Genomic DNA, 15,838 nt, shown 5'->3' with positions numbered 1-15,838 from the left:
AGGGCATGGCAACCCACTCCAGTATTCATGCCTGGAGAATTCCACAGGCAGAGGACCTTGGTGGGCTAGAGTCCATAGGGTCACAAAAAGTTGAACTGATGGACTAACACTTGGAATTTCATGCACTTGTGGAAGGATGTGATCTTCTTCCTGGGTCTTCGGGATCGGGGTACCCCCATTTAAGGATACCTAAACTTCTACCGAGGGAGGAAAGCAGAGATGCTGGGGGTGTGGGATCCTTTTGGACATGGGCCCCTTTCACCATGAAGTCGGCCACTCTGAAGTGCCCAGGAAAAGGACAAAAAGAGGGACGAAGACAACCTACCAGGGCTGACATTCCCTCCAGCCCAACTTTGCTTTTCCAAGGCCCAACTCACTCTGCTTTTAAGAAACAGAACTTATCTTCATGGAGGAGGGGCTGGATAATGCAGGTAATAGAAGGGTCCCCCATAGCTTCCTCTCCCCACCCCACCCTCCCTTCTCCCCACTGCCCAGGACCCCACTCCCCCCAGTTCCAGTCGACACAAAGGCCGGCCTGCCTACCTCACCTTGCCGCCTCTCCACCAGCAAGGGGTGCACAGTGGACAAAGTGGGGGCAGTGTGCCGTGCCCCTGGGATTTTTTTCTAAACTCCCAGGACCAGGGATCTACCCATGGTCCCCCATCTCTGCCCCTCCCAGCCTCAGGCCTGCCTCTCTGATCACAGGAAGGCACCCTACTGGACTCCCAGCTCAGAAAACATCCAAGGCGATGCACACAGTTCGCGCCAGAAAGGTTTTTATTTAAGAGCCTGTGGTGCCAGAGCTCTGGCATCCGGAAGGGTCATCCTTGGGGGCTGCCTCTGCCAGGCCCAGTGGCAAGCACCTGGCGTTTACGTGTCAGGCAGAAGAACCAGCTTCTCCGAGGATGGAAAGGCAAGTGGAAGCCGTGACTCCAGTTCGAAGGTTCTGAGGGCACACAGCTCCCAGGTGCCCTGGCCCACTGAGTCACCTCCCGTGAGGACACGGTGGATGGCAGAGACAAAGTTGGCCCAGCCCTCCAGCAAACAGGGCAGAGAAAGGGAAAAGGGAGGCCAGCAAAAGCAGTGCGCTCACGGGAGGCACCAAGGGGCAGCGGGCCCCCACCTTCAGGCTGGCTGTCCCCGAGCATCGTCCTCCGTCCCCCACAGCTGGCGAGTCAGCCTGGCAGGCCCAGCGGGGCTTGGGAGCCAGGGGACCCCAACGCAGGGCAGACCTCTTCTCAGGAAACTGAAGAATTTGAATAGAGGCGGCAAGTGGGAAAAAGCTGGAGTTTTTCATCCCAAGCGGTGGAGCAGCCAGTACACAGGGAAGTATGGGAGCCCTACAGAACGCCAGCAAAGAGGGGACAGAAGAGTTCACAAACACCCTTCCAGGAAGAGCAGGGTCCCGGCACCCCGAGGCACTGCCCAGAGACTTTCGCCAGAAGGATACTGGGAGATGGCAGGCCTCTAGCGTCCCAAGTCAGCCCGAGGCCCCGCTTCCAGGAGCCGGCAGTGCTGGGCGCTTGAGCTGTGGGACAACCCGACGCCCGGACTCCCAGCCCCGCCTGCGGGAGGGGCCCTCCTGCATTCGGCACCTGCATCCAGGTGGGCTCCTGGACCAAGAGCAAACACAGTCCCTGGCAGGGGGTTTTTTATCAGCCAACCAGATCACCATTCAAATTATCACAGTGAATTTTTTGTTTTAATTCCATTTCTAAGACCAACAACGTAGAACGGTGACAGGCAACAGGTATTACTAACTGAAGACAGGTGAGCACTTTCTCTTCTCTTTGGAGATGGAGAAATTATCTCACGTGTACACACACACACACACACATACACACTCACTCACAGCAAACACAGGTAGAGGTCTCTCCCTGATATTCAGAATTCTTTGTGAGCTAGCCATGGCCAATTCTGCTGAACCCTTTGGGAAAAAGAAAGAAAAGGAACCACAAGGACTTGTTTACACCTGCTACAAGCTGAGCAGCTCTACGCCCCACACTCTAAAACCTGGATGCAGCCACCACCAATGAAAGGCCAGCGCTCCAACAAGCCCAGAAAAACCACGTCTAAAACGTAGCTGATCAGGAGAGCGGACTGTCAGAAACCATTAGGTCCTTGGTCACTTCTGATCTCTCTCACTTTTGTCGACAGGGTTACTTTAAAATTATTTTTAAAATCAGCCTGTTTCTACCCCTCAGCAAGGCAAAGGCCCTCTTGGGGAGAAAAGGAAGGGGTGACGTTTTAAAGGGGCATGTGGAGGGTGGTGTCTCCTGCAGTGACACACAGAGCTGATGGTGTGCACACACACACACACAGGAGTGTGCCAGAGTTGCACGAATAATGTTTGTTTTGGTTTCAACACCTCGGATGGGACAGCTTCCAGATCCTTCACACCCCGAGCCTCAGCTGACCAGCTTGCCACAGGACGCCAGCACGCTGGTGAACAGATTTTACCTAAAAGAAGAGGAAGAACAAGTCAGCGGCCTCTGGCAGAGCTGCGCCCCAACTGCGACCCCTCCCTGACCACAGCCATCCCCCAGGCCACATTATCACTGTCACCGTGGCAGGGCGGACGGCGCCCTTCTCTAGCCCCTCCAGCAGCACCTCCTGAGCTGCACCCCCACCTCTCTTCCCATCACACTGAAAAGCCGTCTTTCCAGTTCTTGAAAGCTCCACCCTCCTCAACCCCAGGACCTTTGAATGCGCTGCCTGCAATGCCCACCCACTCCTCCAGGTAACGCCTTCCCTTCGCTCGGCTCCCAGCTCAGCATCCTTTCCTAGGTCCCCACACAGGCCTCTGTACACAACCTCTCTTCTTGTAACCCTCCTTCCTAGCACTCCTGCGGGTATTTACACCAGGGCTTGGAGAAGGAATTGGCAATCCACTCCAGTATTCTTGCCTGGAAAATCCCATGGACAGAGGAGCCTGGTAGGCTACAGTCCATGGGATCAAAAAGAGTCGGACATGACTGAGCGACTTCACTCACTCACTCAGCAAGCTCTCCCTGTTTAGAAGTCCAGAAAATACTAAATATTGACTTTTCAGATCCTTTAGTTTTTGTGGCAGTGGCTCAACCTAACTGCTAGAAATGCTTGGCATGACTGAGTTTCAATAAAACCTTATTTGTGGATGCCGAGGTTTGAATTGCATTTAAGTTTTACATGTCATGAAACGTTATTCTTTTGATTCTTTTTCAACCATCAAAACTGTAAAAATCATTCTTGGCTTGGGAATCGTAAAAAAAAACAGGCAGTGGGCCAGATTTGGTCTGGGGGCAGTAAGCTGCTGGCCCCTGGCTTATGGATTATGACCTATGGTTTATGTAATAATCTGATTCATGTCTGTCTCTCACTTAAACTGGGAGCTCCCTGCAGATGAGATGCTTGTCTGAGCTTGTTCACCTTTAAACACCAGCACCAAGCACAGCATCAGACAATTGTAGGGGGTGCAAGAGATATTTGTGCAATGATCAAGGAAAGTTGAAAGACTAAATCTATTCAAGACATCATCCAAAGACTTACAAGAGGAGGAAAAATCTGAGAGGTATCCATCTATTAATGTTTAAAAGTGGACATTATATAATCTGGGCTTCCCAGGTGGCTGAGCGGTAAAGAATCCACCTGCCAATGCAGGAGACATGGGTTCAATCCCTGGGTCAGGAAGATCCTCTGGAGAAGGAAATGGCAACCACTCCAGTATTCTTATCTGGGAAATGCCATGGACAGAGGAGCCTTGTAGGCTACAGTCCATGGGGCTGCAAAAGAGTCAGACATGACTGGGCAGCTAAACAATGATAAAATCACATGGAAAAATAGTAAGGACTTAATAGAACTTATAACAAACTTCTCCACATGATGTTGCTGTTGTTCAGATGCTAGGTTGTGTCTGACTCTTTGCGACTCTGTGGACTGCAGCACACCAGGCTCCCCTGTCCTTCACAGTCTCCCAGAGTTGGCTCAGACTCCTGTCCATTGAGTCAGTGATGCCATCCAACCATCTCATCTTCCATCACCCTCTTCTCCTCCTGCCTTCAATCTTTCCCAGCATCAAGGTCTTTTCCAGTGAGCTGGCTCTTCGAATCAGGTGGCCGATATTTTGGAGCTTCAGCTTCAGCATCAGTCCTTGCAATGAATATTCAGGCTTTATTTCCTTTCGGATTGACTGGTTTGATCTCCTTGTTGTCCAAGGGACCCTCAAGAGTCTTCTCCAGCAGCACAACTCGAAAGCCTCAATTCTTCAGCACCCAGCCTTCTTTATGATCCAACTCTCACATCTGTAGATGAGTTCTAGAAAAACCACAACTTTGATATCATATGATCCCAAATATAAATATCAGGTAGCTAATTACTGAAAGATATGGACATCTTAATTTTAGGAAATGCACACTTTATTTGGGGGGAAAGGGACATGATACATGTAACTTATTTTCAATGGTTCAGAAAAAAATAATCTGAATACACAGAGCCACCATAAGGCAAATGAGGCAAAATATTAAAATAGGAAAATCTAGATAAAGTGTATCTGGGTGTTCCCTATATTTGTTTTGCAACATTTTTTTAACTTTGAAATTATTTCCAATTTAAAAAAATGGGGGTACCCTTGTATTGTCCACTAGGGTCCCCTACTCAACAAAGTAGAGAAGAAAAAGATAAATCCCCATGGCCACGTTCACACTGTGAAGGCTGGCTTTCTTAGATCACCCACATGGCCTCTTCTCTGGGTTGGGGAGTGGGCGGCGCACTCCCACTGACTGACATCCACAATCTGCAGAGCTGAGGCACTCACCCCCAGTCTCTAGACGCAGCCTGAGGACCTGCCAGCAGCCCTGACCCCACCATCGGGCTCTCCACTGCATCCGGCTGCAAGTTCAGTGTTGAGCGTGAAGGGCAGGGGCCAGGACACTGGAGACAGAGCAGCAAAGGTTTCCGAAAACGAGAATCGGACCAGAGTAAAGGGACCCAATTCCCAAGAGCTATCCCCGAGCACATGTGCACGTGAACAGAAGCACACGCTAGTGAGCCTGCCGAATCTGGAAAAAGCAGACCGTCAGCTCTCGCAGAGATGTGAACTTTACATACCGCCAACACGCTGAAAATACCCTTTCACTGGCATCCCCAAATTGCCATTTAGTTGAACTGCATCTTCCGGATGCCCTGAGGGCCCACCCCCTGATTCTCTGATGGGTTCTCTGCCTGCACCCCATCCCCCGCCACATACACCGTGTGCAGCTGTTGACATCCCTTGTGTTTATAGGCATAAACACCCACGTATGCACACACACACAGAGCCGGTGGAACTGGATCAAGAGTGAGGGGAGCCCACGAGGAATCAAGCACATCTGATTCCTCAGGCTCCCTCTTCAGCGGAACTAAACCTCGGGGGCTGCTCCTGGACAAAGGAAACAGACCCGCTCGCCCACCCCAAGGGGAGTTCTGGGGGCGTATACCAGCACCCCGGAGGTCACCAGCTCTGGATCTCAAGTCTGAGTGCTGTGCTCAGCTGTCCTTCAGACTCCAGTGCTCAGGACTGGGGAAGTTCTGGGGAAATCCAACATGGGGATTGGTGTGAGGAGGCTGGCCGTAAAGTCCCCGCTCTCTTTTTACCCTGCTGTTTCCCTGAGGCCATGAACTTTGGAGCGCTTTCCTGGGGAGGGTCCTAGGTTCACAGCTACAGGTCACCTGGTTAGCTCTGCATGCTTAAGTTGCTTCCGTTGTGCCCGACTCTTTGTGACTCAAGCTCCTCTGTCCACGGGATTCTCCAGGCAAGAATACCAAAGTGGGTTGCCATGCCCTCTTCCAGGGGATCTTCCCGACCCAGGGATCAAACCTGTGTCTCTCATGTCTCCTGCATGGGCAGGTGGGTTCCTTCTGGTTGGCGCCACCTGGTTAGTCCCACATCTGCTCAAACCTGCACCTGTCAACGTGCCATTATTTCTTCCTCCAACGCCCTCACACTCCCCCCTGCCCGTTAATCGGCTCCAGGCTTGCTCCCTGGTCCTTCCTAACCCCCTGTAAGCTTTATCTCCACTGGGAAGAGGTGCCAGGGAGACGAGCCCTCCCCCCGCCCCAAGCAGCCCACAGAGCCCTGTGAGACCAGGTCCTCTTGTGATAGTCTGTGTTTCTGCCATCTCGCCATCTCAGCCCAGAACCTGCGCTCACGGTGACCTGGGCACACGCAGAAGGTGATGAGCAGAGATTTTCAGGAGGGCTCCCTGGGTCCTTTCCCTCCCCTCCTCCAGAGCAGCCAAACCACTGCTGACATGCTTGCTTTGTCATTAAGGCCAACCAGCAAGGGGGTCCGTTCTGACCCCGTCCCCACCCTCCCTGGAGACTCCAGGTGAAGTGAAGGCAATGTTTAGGCACCATGAGCTATGTTTACTCCCTTCAGATTTGTAACTGTCCTGCATGATGACACTGGGTTATAGCCATCCCAGAAAAGGAGGGACACTCCCCAGCCTGCCTCTGTCCCATGCTTCACAGGAAGCTCATCTGTGGGTACAAAGAGCCATCAACAGGAGCAGCTGTCTGGGAACAGGATGCCTCAGAAAGACAGCACAGCAGCCACGGGAATAAACGACGGAGAAGCCGAGGGGGAGGCCGGGCTACACGTATGAGTGCAGAGACGGGCAGACGGGAGGACCCCACCACCCCGTGCCAGGGAACCCGGGCAGTTCCCCTGCTTTCATCCCACCGCGCCGACCACAGGAAAGAACAACCCAACAACGCGGCAAGTTTCTACAAAAGCTCTGCTGGTTAGGATTATGTGTGTTCTTTCCCTTTTCCCCCTTTTTATGACTGATTCTCACACAGCACTGTAAACTGTACATGTACGTAAGCAGGGCACTAAATCAAATTCACTTAAACATGGATGGGCCTAAAGATATCGTACAAGGTGAAGTAAGTCAGAAAGAGAAAGACACATACCACAGGATATCACTCAAAAGTGGAATCGAAGAAAATGATACAAACGAGTTTATATACAAAACAGAAACTGATCCACAGACCCAGAAAACAAACTTATGGTTATCTAAAGGAAAAGGGAGGAAGGAAAAATTAGGAGTCTGGGATTAACACATGCACACTGCTGCTGCTGCTGCTGCTAAGTCGCTTCAGTCGTGTCCGACTCTGTGCGACCCCAGAGATGGCGGCCCACCAGGCTTCCTGTCCCTGGGATTCTCCAGGCAAGAACACTGGAGTGGGTTGCCATTCCCTTCTCCAATGCATGAAAGTGAAAAGTGAAAGTGAAGTCGCTCAGTCACGTCTGACTCTTAGTGACCCCATGGACTGCAGCCTACCAGGCTCCTCCGTCCATGGGATTCTCCAGGCAAGAGTACTGGAGTGGGGTGCCACTGCCTTCTACTATATATAAAACAGGGCTTCCCAGGTGGCACTAGTGGTAAAGAATCCACCTGCCAGTGCAGCAGACGTAAGAGGTGTGGGTTTGATCCCTGGGTCAGCAGAAGATCCCCTGGAGAAGGAAACGGCAACTCACTCCAGTAAGCCTGCCTGGAAAACCCCATGGGCAGAGGAGCCTGGGGGGCTACCGTCCATGGGGTCGCAAAGAGTCAGACAGAACTAAGCACGAAGGTGTATATAAAATAGATAACCAACAAGGATCTGCTGTACAGCACAGGGGACTATACTCAAGTTTTGTAATAACCTATAAGGGAAAAGAACCTGAAACAGAATAGATATTTGTATAACTGAATCACTTTGGCTATATACCTGAAACTAACACGACATTGTAAATCAACCACACGTCAATAAGAAACAAGAGAGTCACTGAGCAGTAAATTTTCATCACCACACAAATTCTTGTTTCCACAGTCTCCCTTCTCATAGACATAAAACTCAACTAGTTTTACAGGGCACAATACCTTAGCTGAGAACGGCCCCCAGAATGCCAGTATTGCAATTCAAAGAAACAAAGATGCCTCAGGAGACACTGATTTACATATAACACGTAAGCTCAGCATTCTGCAAGCAAGAGGGCTGGCAGAGAGTTAGCCAGACTGCTTTGGGGGTGGCCTCTGAGGTTGTTTCAGGTCCAGGTAGGATGCTCTGGGGGAATCCACCTGCCACTGCAGGAGGCGCATGTTTGATTCCTGAGTCAGGAAGATCTCCTGGAGAAGGAAATGGCAGCCCACTCCAGTATGCTTGCCTGGAAAACCCCATGGGGAGAGGAGCCTGCTGGGCTACAGTCCATGGGGTTGCAAAAGAGTCGACATGACTGAGAGACTCAACAACAGCAGCAAGGCTGCTCCAGCACCCTTGGGGAGCCTGCAGGTCCTCCTCCCAGGCCCCAGCAGCTCAGGGTACCCACTGCCTCTGCAGCTGTCCCCACGCTGAGACTCCAACAGCCTCACTCCTCATCCTCAGGAGATGACGGCTAGTGGGGCGAGCCAACGGCCTTTCCCAGCTCAAGAATTCTAGAAGTCACTGCCCTGAGCGCGCTTAGCAGGGGGTTAAGCATTGATGCTGCCCTAGGGTGGCCGTGGGGACCCAGGTCCCGGACCTTAGTCTAGGATAAGCAAATCAAATCTGTTTTCTCCCTCTCCTACCACAGCCTCCAGGGGCCTCTGGCTGCAAACAGCCACTGAACGCGTTTTGTTCCAAAGATAAGATGATGCTAGGCACAGCCCCCAGAGGTGCAGGGGACATCTCGTGCGTTTCTAATTATATTCCCTTCAGTAGCCCTATCCAGGAAAGGGTGGGTGGCAGGCATCTCTGGAACGCACATCGGCACTCCCACGGGGCACATCTTTTCCAGACTTAAAACGCAGAGGAACTGAACCCTCCCTCCCGGCCCCAGGGAACCAGTCTGGCAGGAGCCGTGTGTTCTCCAAGCAGAGCGCCTTTGGGCTGCACTGGTCACAGCTGCTGGTGCCACCTACCAGATGGAGAAAGAGTAGCATCCGCCTCGCCCCTGGGGTCGCCCAAAGGATGTCACAAAAGGCCTCAGTAATAAACCGGGGAGGTACAGAGGCCCATAGCATCAGCCACCGTATTCATGAGGCCAACCAAGCTCAAATGCACGTAACCAGGATGCAAATGCCTTTGGAAATAAGGAACCATTTCAAAACCCCGGGGTTCTCTGCACTCCACTATGCCATCATTTCTCTCTTCCAATTAGCCTTTTTAAGTACAGAGTTGGAAACTCATTTCCACAGACTCTCTTCCCTCCCCACACACGCACGTACGTGTGCTTGGTCGCTCAGTCGTGTCTGACTTCGCAACCCCATGGACTGGAGCCCACCAAGCTCCTCTGTCTCTGGAATTCTCCAGGCAAGAATACTGGAGTGGGTAGCTATTTCCTTCTCCAGGGGATCTTCCTGACCCTGGGGTTGAACCTGTGTCTCTTAAGTCTCCCGCACTGGCAGGCGGATTCTCTACCACTGAAGCCCCTTTCCCTCCCCACACCTGGCCCTAAACAGCGGGGTTCTAACCTCACACATTGTAACATCTCAGTGCCGTGGGAGCCTGGGAGAAGGGCTGCCCATGGAAGCCTTGCCCTGCCTGCCTTCTCTCTGCCCCACTTCTTGCCTGGCTGATGCTCACGGGCTCCAAGTGAGGAGATGTTATCCGAGCCACAAGTGTAATACAAGGCAGGGTACCACCTTACCACCCAAGCACCAGAAACACGACTTTCCTCTTCGCACTCATTGATAAAACCAACTAAGGTAATGATTCAGCCACATCCGATTTAAATGTAATCTGTTTCCCAGCGGGAACCAAAAACTTAAGCTGAGTTCTGTCTAAACAGGAAAGATGAGGACCAGTGAGCAGACCATCACGTGTAGACAGAGAAGGTCCCGAAAACACTGAAGCCGACACAAAACCGGCCTTAAAATCCTTACTCTTTCAAACGCATTGACCTGAAAAGTGGTTTGTGACATGCCATTCAGGTGGAAAACCGTTCCAAACCTGTGTGTGTAACATAGTCCTATTTCTGTTAAAAAAAAAAGAGGATTCCACAGGTACGAACTCACACACACTCTAGTAGTTATCATTAAGTGGTGAGATTAAATGTAATTTTACGTTTCCTTTTTTTAAATCTGTAATCGCCATACCATACACTACATCTGTAATAAGAAAAGCTATGACCCAGTCTTGGTCTTCTTCAGTGACCGAGGGTCTTTGAGCCCCAGGACTAGAGGGGTCTTCTGTCGGGTGACTCAGCCCCAAGTTCACTCACATCCTCACAAATGGCACCAGCTTCTCCCAGGAACCACTTGAAGTCCATCGTCCTATGCAACAAACAGGGAGGCAGGTAGTGCCTGGCACTGATACGGAGAGCCTGAGGGAGGCAGCTGAAGTAGATAACATCACAGAATAAATGCTAACACCAAGGCAGCTGAAAATAAAGGAGCTAAATAGCCAATGGACGAAGTTAGAAAAAAAAAAAAAAGAACAGAATGCACTCGAAGAAAGCTTAAGGAAGAGAAGCAGAAATCAACTGAAATCGAAAATGATAATTTAATAGAAAGGATCAGAGAAATCAAAAGTTGGTTCTTTGTACAGTTGGATAAAATTAAATGCACAGCTGCGGGGGACTGCCCGTGAAGGGTTAAGTCTTGGGAGCTGCTCGGCAGGTATGCAGAGCCTTAGGCACGTTCCTAAGCTCCCTGTCCCGCCACCCTCAAGAATTTTTATAGCCCTTAAGGCCCCAAGATGTCTTGTTTCTGCAACATGTAAGATAGATAATCTTATAGTGCTCTGTACACAATGGTAAGGGTCTGGTGATTGTATCCTGAGGTTAAAAAATAATCCTGTGCATGTCTTAAGTCACATATTTTATCCTATAAATATTGTAGCCTAATAAAGAAAGGCATCAGCCATTTGTGGTCTGATCCTCTCAACCCCATCTTTTGTCTCTCTCTCTTATTTTTCTTAGCGGGGACACTCCGTTCTCTCCCTGTGCAGGTGCAACTCTTGCTTGTGCTGGCCGCGGCACACAGCAAGACTTATCAAGGAAAAGGAGAAAAAGCAAACAAGCAATATTATTATTGGAGAAGGCAATGGCACCCACTCCAGTGCTCTTGCCTGGAAAATCCCATGGACGGAGGAGCCTGGTAGGCTGCAGTCCATGGGGTCACGAAGAGTCGGACACGACTGAGCGACTTCACTTTCAAGCAATATTAAGAATGCAAAGGGGACATTCCCTGGTGGTGCAGTGGCTGAGACACCTTGCTCCCAACACAGAGGGCCCGGGTTTGATCCCTGGTCAGAGAATGAGATCCCACGTGCTGCAAATGAAGATGACACGTGCCACAACTAAAACCTGGCAAAGCCAAGTAAACAAAGACTTTAAAACACAGCAGTGAGAAAGAATGAAAGGGGACCATGACTGCACATGGGACAAAGGATAAAAAGATGATGAAAAGAGAGCGTTGTGAGTAACCTTAGACGATACATTTGAAAACACGGATGACAAGGACAAAATCTCAGAAAAATAAAACCCATCAAAACTGCCCCAAGAACAGGACCTCCCGGTGGTCCAGTGGCTAAGACTCCGTACTCCCAATCCAGGGGCCCAGGTTCTGTCCCTGTTCAGGGAACTACATCCTACATGTCCCAAGTAAAGATCCTGCATGCCCCAACGAGACTGGGCACAGCCAAATAAATAAATAAATATTTTGTAAAAACCAAAAAACTGCCCCAAGAAGAAACAAAGACTAAAAATAGTCCTGTAACTATTCAAAGAATTAGACATCAATAGTGTTTTCCAGTCTTCAAACAAAAAAGCATCAGGGCCTAGACAGTTTTAGCAAATTCTACTAAACATTTAGAAACAAATAATTCTAATCTGATACTATCTCAGAGAAAAGGAAAATATGGAACTGCCTCAATTTGTTTTATGAAGCTAGTAAAACTTCTACCAAAGCCTGACAGTTCAGCTCAGTCACTGAGTCGTGTCCATGGACTGCAGCACACCAGGCTTCACTGTCCATCGTCAACTCCCGGCGCTTGCTCAAACTCATGTCCATTGAGTCGGTGATGCCATCCAACCATCTCCTTCTCCTCCAACCTTCAGTCTTTCTCAGCATCAGGGTCTTTTCCAATGAATCAGTTCTTCTCATCAAGTGGCCAAAGTATTGAAGCTTCAGCATCAGTCCTTCCAATGAATATTCAGGACCGATTTCCTTTATGATTGACTGGTTTGATCTCCTTGTAGTCCAAGGGACTCTCAAGAGTCTTCTCCAACACCACAATTCAAAAGCATCAATTCTTTCGCGCTCAGCTTTCTTTATAGTCCAGCTCTCACATCCATACGTGACTAAGGAAAAACCATGTAATGCATGCATAAGTGGTTTAGCCACTAAGTCATGTCTGCGTGGGACCCCATGGACTGTAGCCAGCCAAGCGCCTCTGTCCATGAGATTCTCTAGGCAGGAATGCTGGAATGGGTTGCCATTTCCTCCTCCAGGATTCTTCCTGACCCAGGGATCAAACCTGGGTCTCCTGCACTGCAGGCAGATTCTTACTGACTGAGCTACAAAGGAAGCACCATAGCCTTGACTAGATGGACTTTTGCTGACAAAGTAATGTCTTTGCTTTTTAATATGCTGGCTAGGTTGGTCATAGCTTTTTTTCCAAGGAGCAAGTGTCTTTTAATTTCAGGGCTGCAGTCACCGTCTACAGTGATTTTGGAGCCCCACAAAATAAAGTCTCTCACTGTTTCCATTGTTTCCCCACTTATTTGCCATGAAATGTTGGGACCAGACAGATGCCATGATCTTAGTTTTCTGAATGGTGAGTTTTAAGCTAACTTTTTCATTCTCCTTTTTCACTTTCATCAAGAAGCTCTTTAGTTCTTCTTTGCTTTCTGCCATAAGGGTGGTATCATCTGCGAATCTGAGGTTATTGATATTTCTCCCAGCAATCTTGATTCCAGCTTGTGCTTCTTCCAGCCCAGCGTTTCTCATGACGTACTCTGCATATCAGTTAAATAAGCAGGGTGACAATATACAACCTTGACATACGCCTTTTCCTATTTGGAAACAGTTTGTTGTTCCATGTCCAGTTCTAACTGTTGCTTCTTGACCTGCACACACATTTCTCAGGAGGCAGGTCAGGTGGTTCAGTATTTCCATCTCTTCAAGAATTTTCCATAGTTTGTTGTGATCCACACAGTCCAAGGCTTTGGTGTGGTCAATAAACCAGAAGTATATGTTTTTCTGTAACTCTCTTGTTTTTCTATGATCCAACAGATGTTGGCAGTTTGATCTCTGGTTCCTCTGCCTTTTCTAAAACCAGCTTGAACATCTGGAAGTCCATGGTTCACATACTGTTGAAGCCTGGCTTGGAGAATTTTGAGCATTACTCTGCTAGAGTGTGAAATGAGTGCCATTGTGCGGTAGTTTGAACATTCTTCGGCATTACCTTTCTTTGGACAAAGCCTGACAAGGATATGACAAAATAGGAAAATTACAAACCAATCTCAGTCTCTAAGAGAAACAAGAAAGTCCCAAGCAAAATATCAGCAAACTGAAGGTTAGCAATGTGAATAAAAACATGACCAGGACCAAACTCCTTTTATCTCAGGAATGCAAAGTTGATTTAATTTTAGGGGGAAAAAATAAATAATTATAATTTCAGCACCTTAACAGATTAAAGGAAAAAGTATAATATTCTCAACAGAGCTAAGAAATACATTTAATAAAATCAACATTAGCAAACTGTGAATAGAGGGAAGCTTCTTGGAAAAAAATCTACAAACCCTATATGGTTTGTATAGTGTTTGCTATAGCAAACACTGCTGTTGTGTCAATACTGAAAGCACACCCGTTAAGATCAAGAATAAGACAGGATGCCTATTACCATCACTTCTATTTAACAAAGACTTAGAGCCCAAGAATGAGTATAAAAAGGCTTTTAAAAAAAAAGGGTAAAATGATGAAGGACTTGAGGGAAAGGGAGGCACTCCTATTAGTCTCATGAAATATATCGATATAGAAATCTCAAAAGAATCCACAGTTACACCACTAGAATTCGTAGGAGTTTAATGAGGCTGCTGGACATTTTTAAAATCACTCTTTTTAAAAAATCAACTGCATTTCTAGACACCATGAACAGAAAGTAAGAAAGCTTCCTTTAAAACGGAAGCTCAGATTGAGGTCATGAATCGTGTGGCAGCGGCTTGCAGAGGTACTTGTCTTTGAAGCTGTCCCCAAAGCGACAGCAGAGAGAAGCCTGCAGCCCCAGAAGCAGAAACGCAGGCATGGAGGCTGATCCGGCGGGACACGGGAGTCATTACGGTAGATGGTCGGGGATGAAAGACTGATAGGAATGGACTTGCTGGGTCCCGACTTTCTGCCCAGAATCGGGGTGGAGGAGAGGCTCAGAGGCGCCTGGGGGACCTTAAGTGATTCCTGTATTAAAAATTACCACGGGTGAAAGGGCCCCATGCTATTGCTGTGTGACTTAGAGAACGGGGCCGGGGCAGGGGGTGGAGGGGGCGTTAGTACAGCTACCAAACAGCACACTCCAGAGCGTGGCCACAGACCAGGGAGCAGACGCAGATTCTCAAACAGCAGAAGTGTTGTCTGCTACCTTAACACCTACCAGGTGGTTCCATGTGATCATCTGCCTAAGTGTCCACTGACAGACGAATGAATAAAGTGTGGTACACACACACACACAAGTGGAACACTCCTCAGCACCAAACAGAAAGGAATCCTGCCATTTACAAGGCCACAGACGGACCATGAGGGCACCACGTTTAGTGAAGCAAGTCAGACTGAGAAAGACAAATACTGTGTGATCTCACTTTTATGTGGGATTCAGAAAAACCAAACTCATAGAAAAGGAGATGAGATTTGCAGTTATCGGAATCAGGGCCCTGGGGATGGGAGAACTGGGCGAAGGGGGTAAAAAAGGTTCAAGCTTCCAGGTGGGAGATGAATACATCCTGGGAAGGTAATGCGCAATGCGATGACCCCACGTAACACTGCTGCATGACAGACCTGAGAGCTGCCTGGAAAGTGGATCCCAGAAGTTCTCATCACAAGGAAAAAAATGGCTAACTATGTGCGGTGCTAGATGTCTACTGAACTTATTGTGGCAATCATTTCCCAATACGTGTATGCCATACATACTCCTCCAACTTGTACAGTGCTGTATGTCAACCAACAGCGCAAGAAAAGTGGAAAAAAAAGTTTCAATTTTGCCTTTGCAAAATTATCCATCATTTACCATCATTTGCCTTTGCTGGTGACTGTCCTAGCCAGGAGCAATGCCGACACAGCCCTGATTGTTCCTAGGAAAGGAACTTGCTCCATTGTCTGAAGCACTGAGATTCACTGGGGAAGGTTCTTGGTCTGACAGTGGGTTCAATATGTTCCTCCTCCTCATGCCATTGGACACGACTTCCACCCAGCCGTGTTCAGACCACAGTAATACTTATATCCAGACCCTCTTCCCACCTATACTCAGGAACAAGCCTACAGTTAAGACTGTCCAGACAGACTACTATATTTCTTTACTCAGGCTTTTCTTATGCAGTCAGACCTGGGGCTACCAGAAAAATCACTCCGTTCATCGCAGCCCCCAAGGAGTCAGCTCAGACACCAAATACAAATGAAATCCTATTCCATGGCTCAGAATCAAAACAGTCCGTGATCCACTAAAGCCATCCAGGGCTCCCTATTGTATAATAACCCCAGCAGGCCTGCAAGACGCAGCCAAGCCTTTCCATTGTGACTCAATGAAGACAGCGTTGTCTTCACATTTCATTTTATTTCTGTGACTTGCAATAAAATCAGTATAACCACTTCTTATGTACATAGTATTCTGCAGTACAGATGCATATTAGTAATTGTTTTGATTCTTC

The 15,838-nt window shown here is 48.7% G+C and overlaps 1 protein-coding gene across 2 annotated transcripts in view; it reads right to left on the bottom strand.

Annotated features, from left to right (window-relative positions):
• Nucleotides 1–798: 798 nt before the first annotated feature.
• Nucleotides 799–15,838, bottom strand: part of FAM174B (family with sequence similarity 174 member B) — a 40,042-nt gene continuing 25,002 nt past the window's right edge. Inside the window, exon 3 of one of the 2 annotated variants that reach the window (XM_052659929.1) lies at nt 799–2,460. In XM_052659929.1, coding sequence (XP_052515889.1) covers nt 2,457–2,460 — 4 coding nt within the window. In that variant the 3' untranslated portion in view covers nt 799–2,456. Of the gene's footprint in view, nt 2,461–4,245; nt 4,294–15,838 lie in introns of those variants that run through there. The other variant, XM_052659928.1, reaches the window with a different exon arrangement.

Source organism: Budorcas taxicolor, chromosome 21 (assembly GCF_023091745.1).
Source record: "Budorcas taxicolor isolate Tak-1 chromosome 21, Takin1.1, whole genome shotgun sequence".
Taxonomy (NCBI): Eukaryota; Metazoa; Chordata; class Mammalia; order Artiodactyla; family Bovidae; genus Budorcas; species Budorcas taxicolor.
This window is presented reverse-complemented; position numbering and strand designations above follow the sequence as displayed.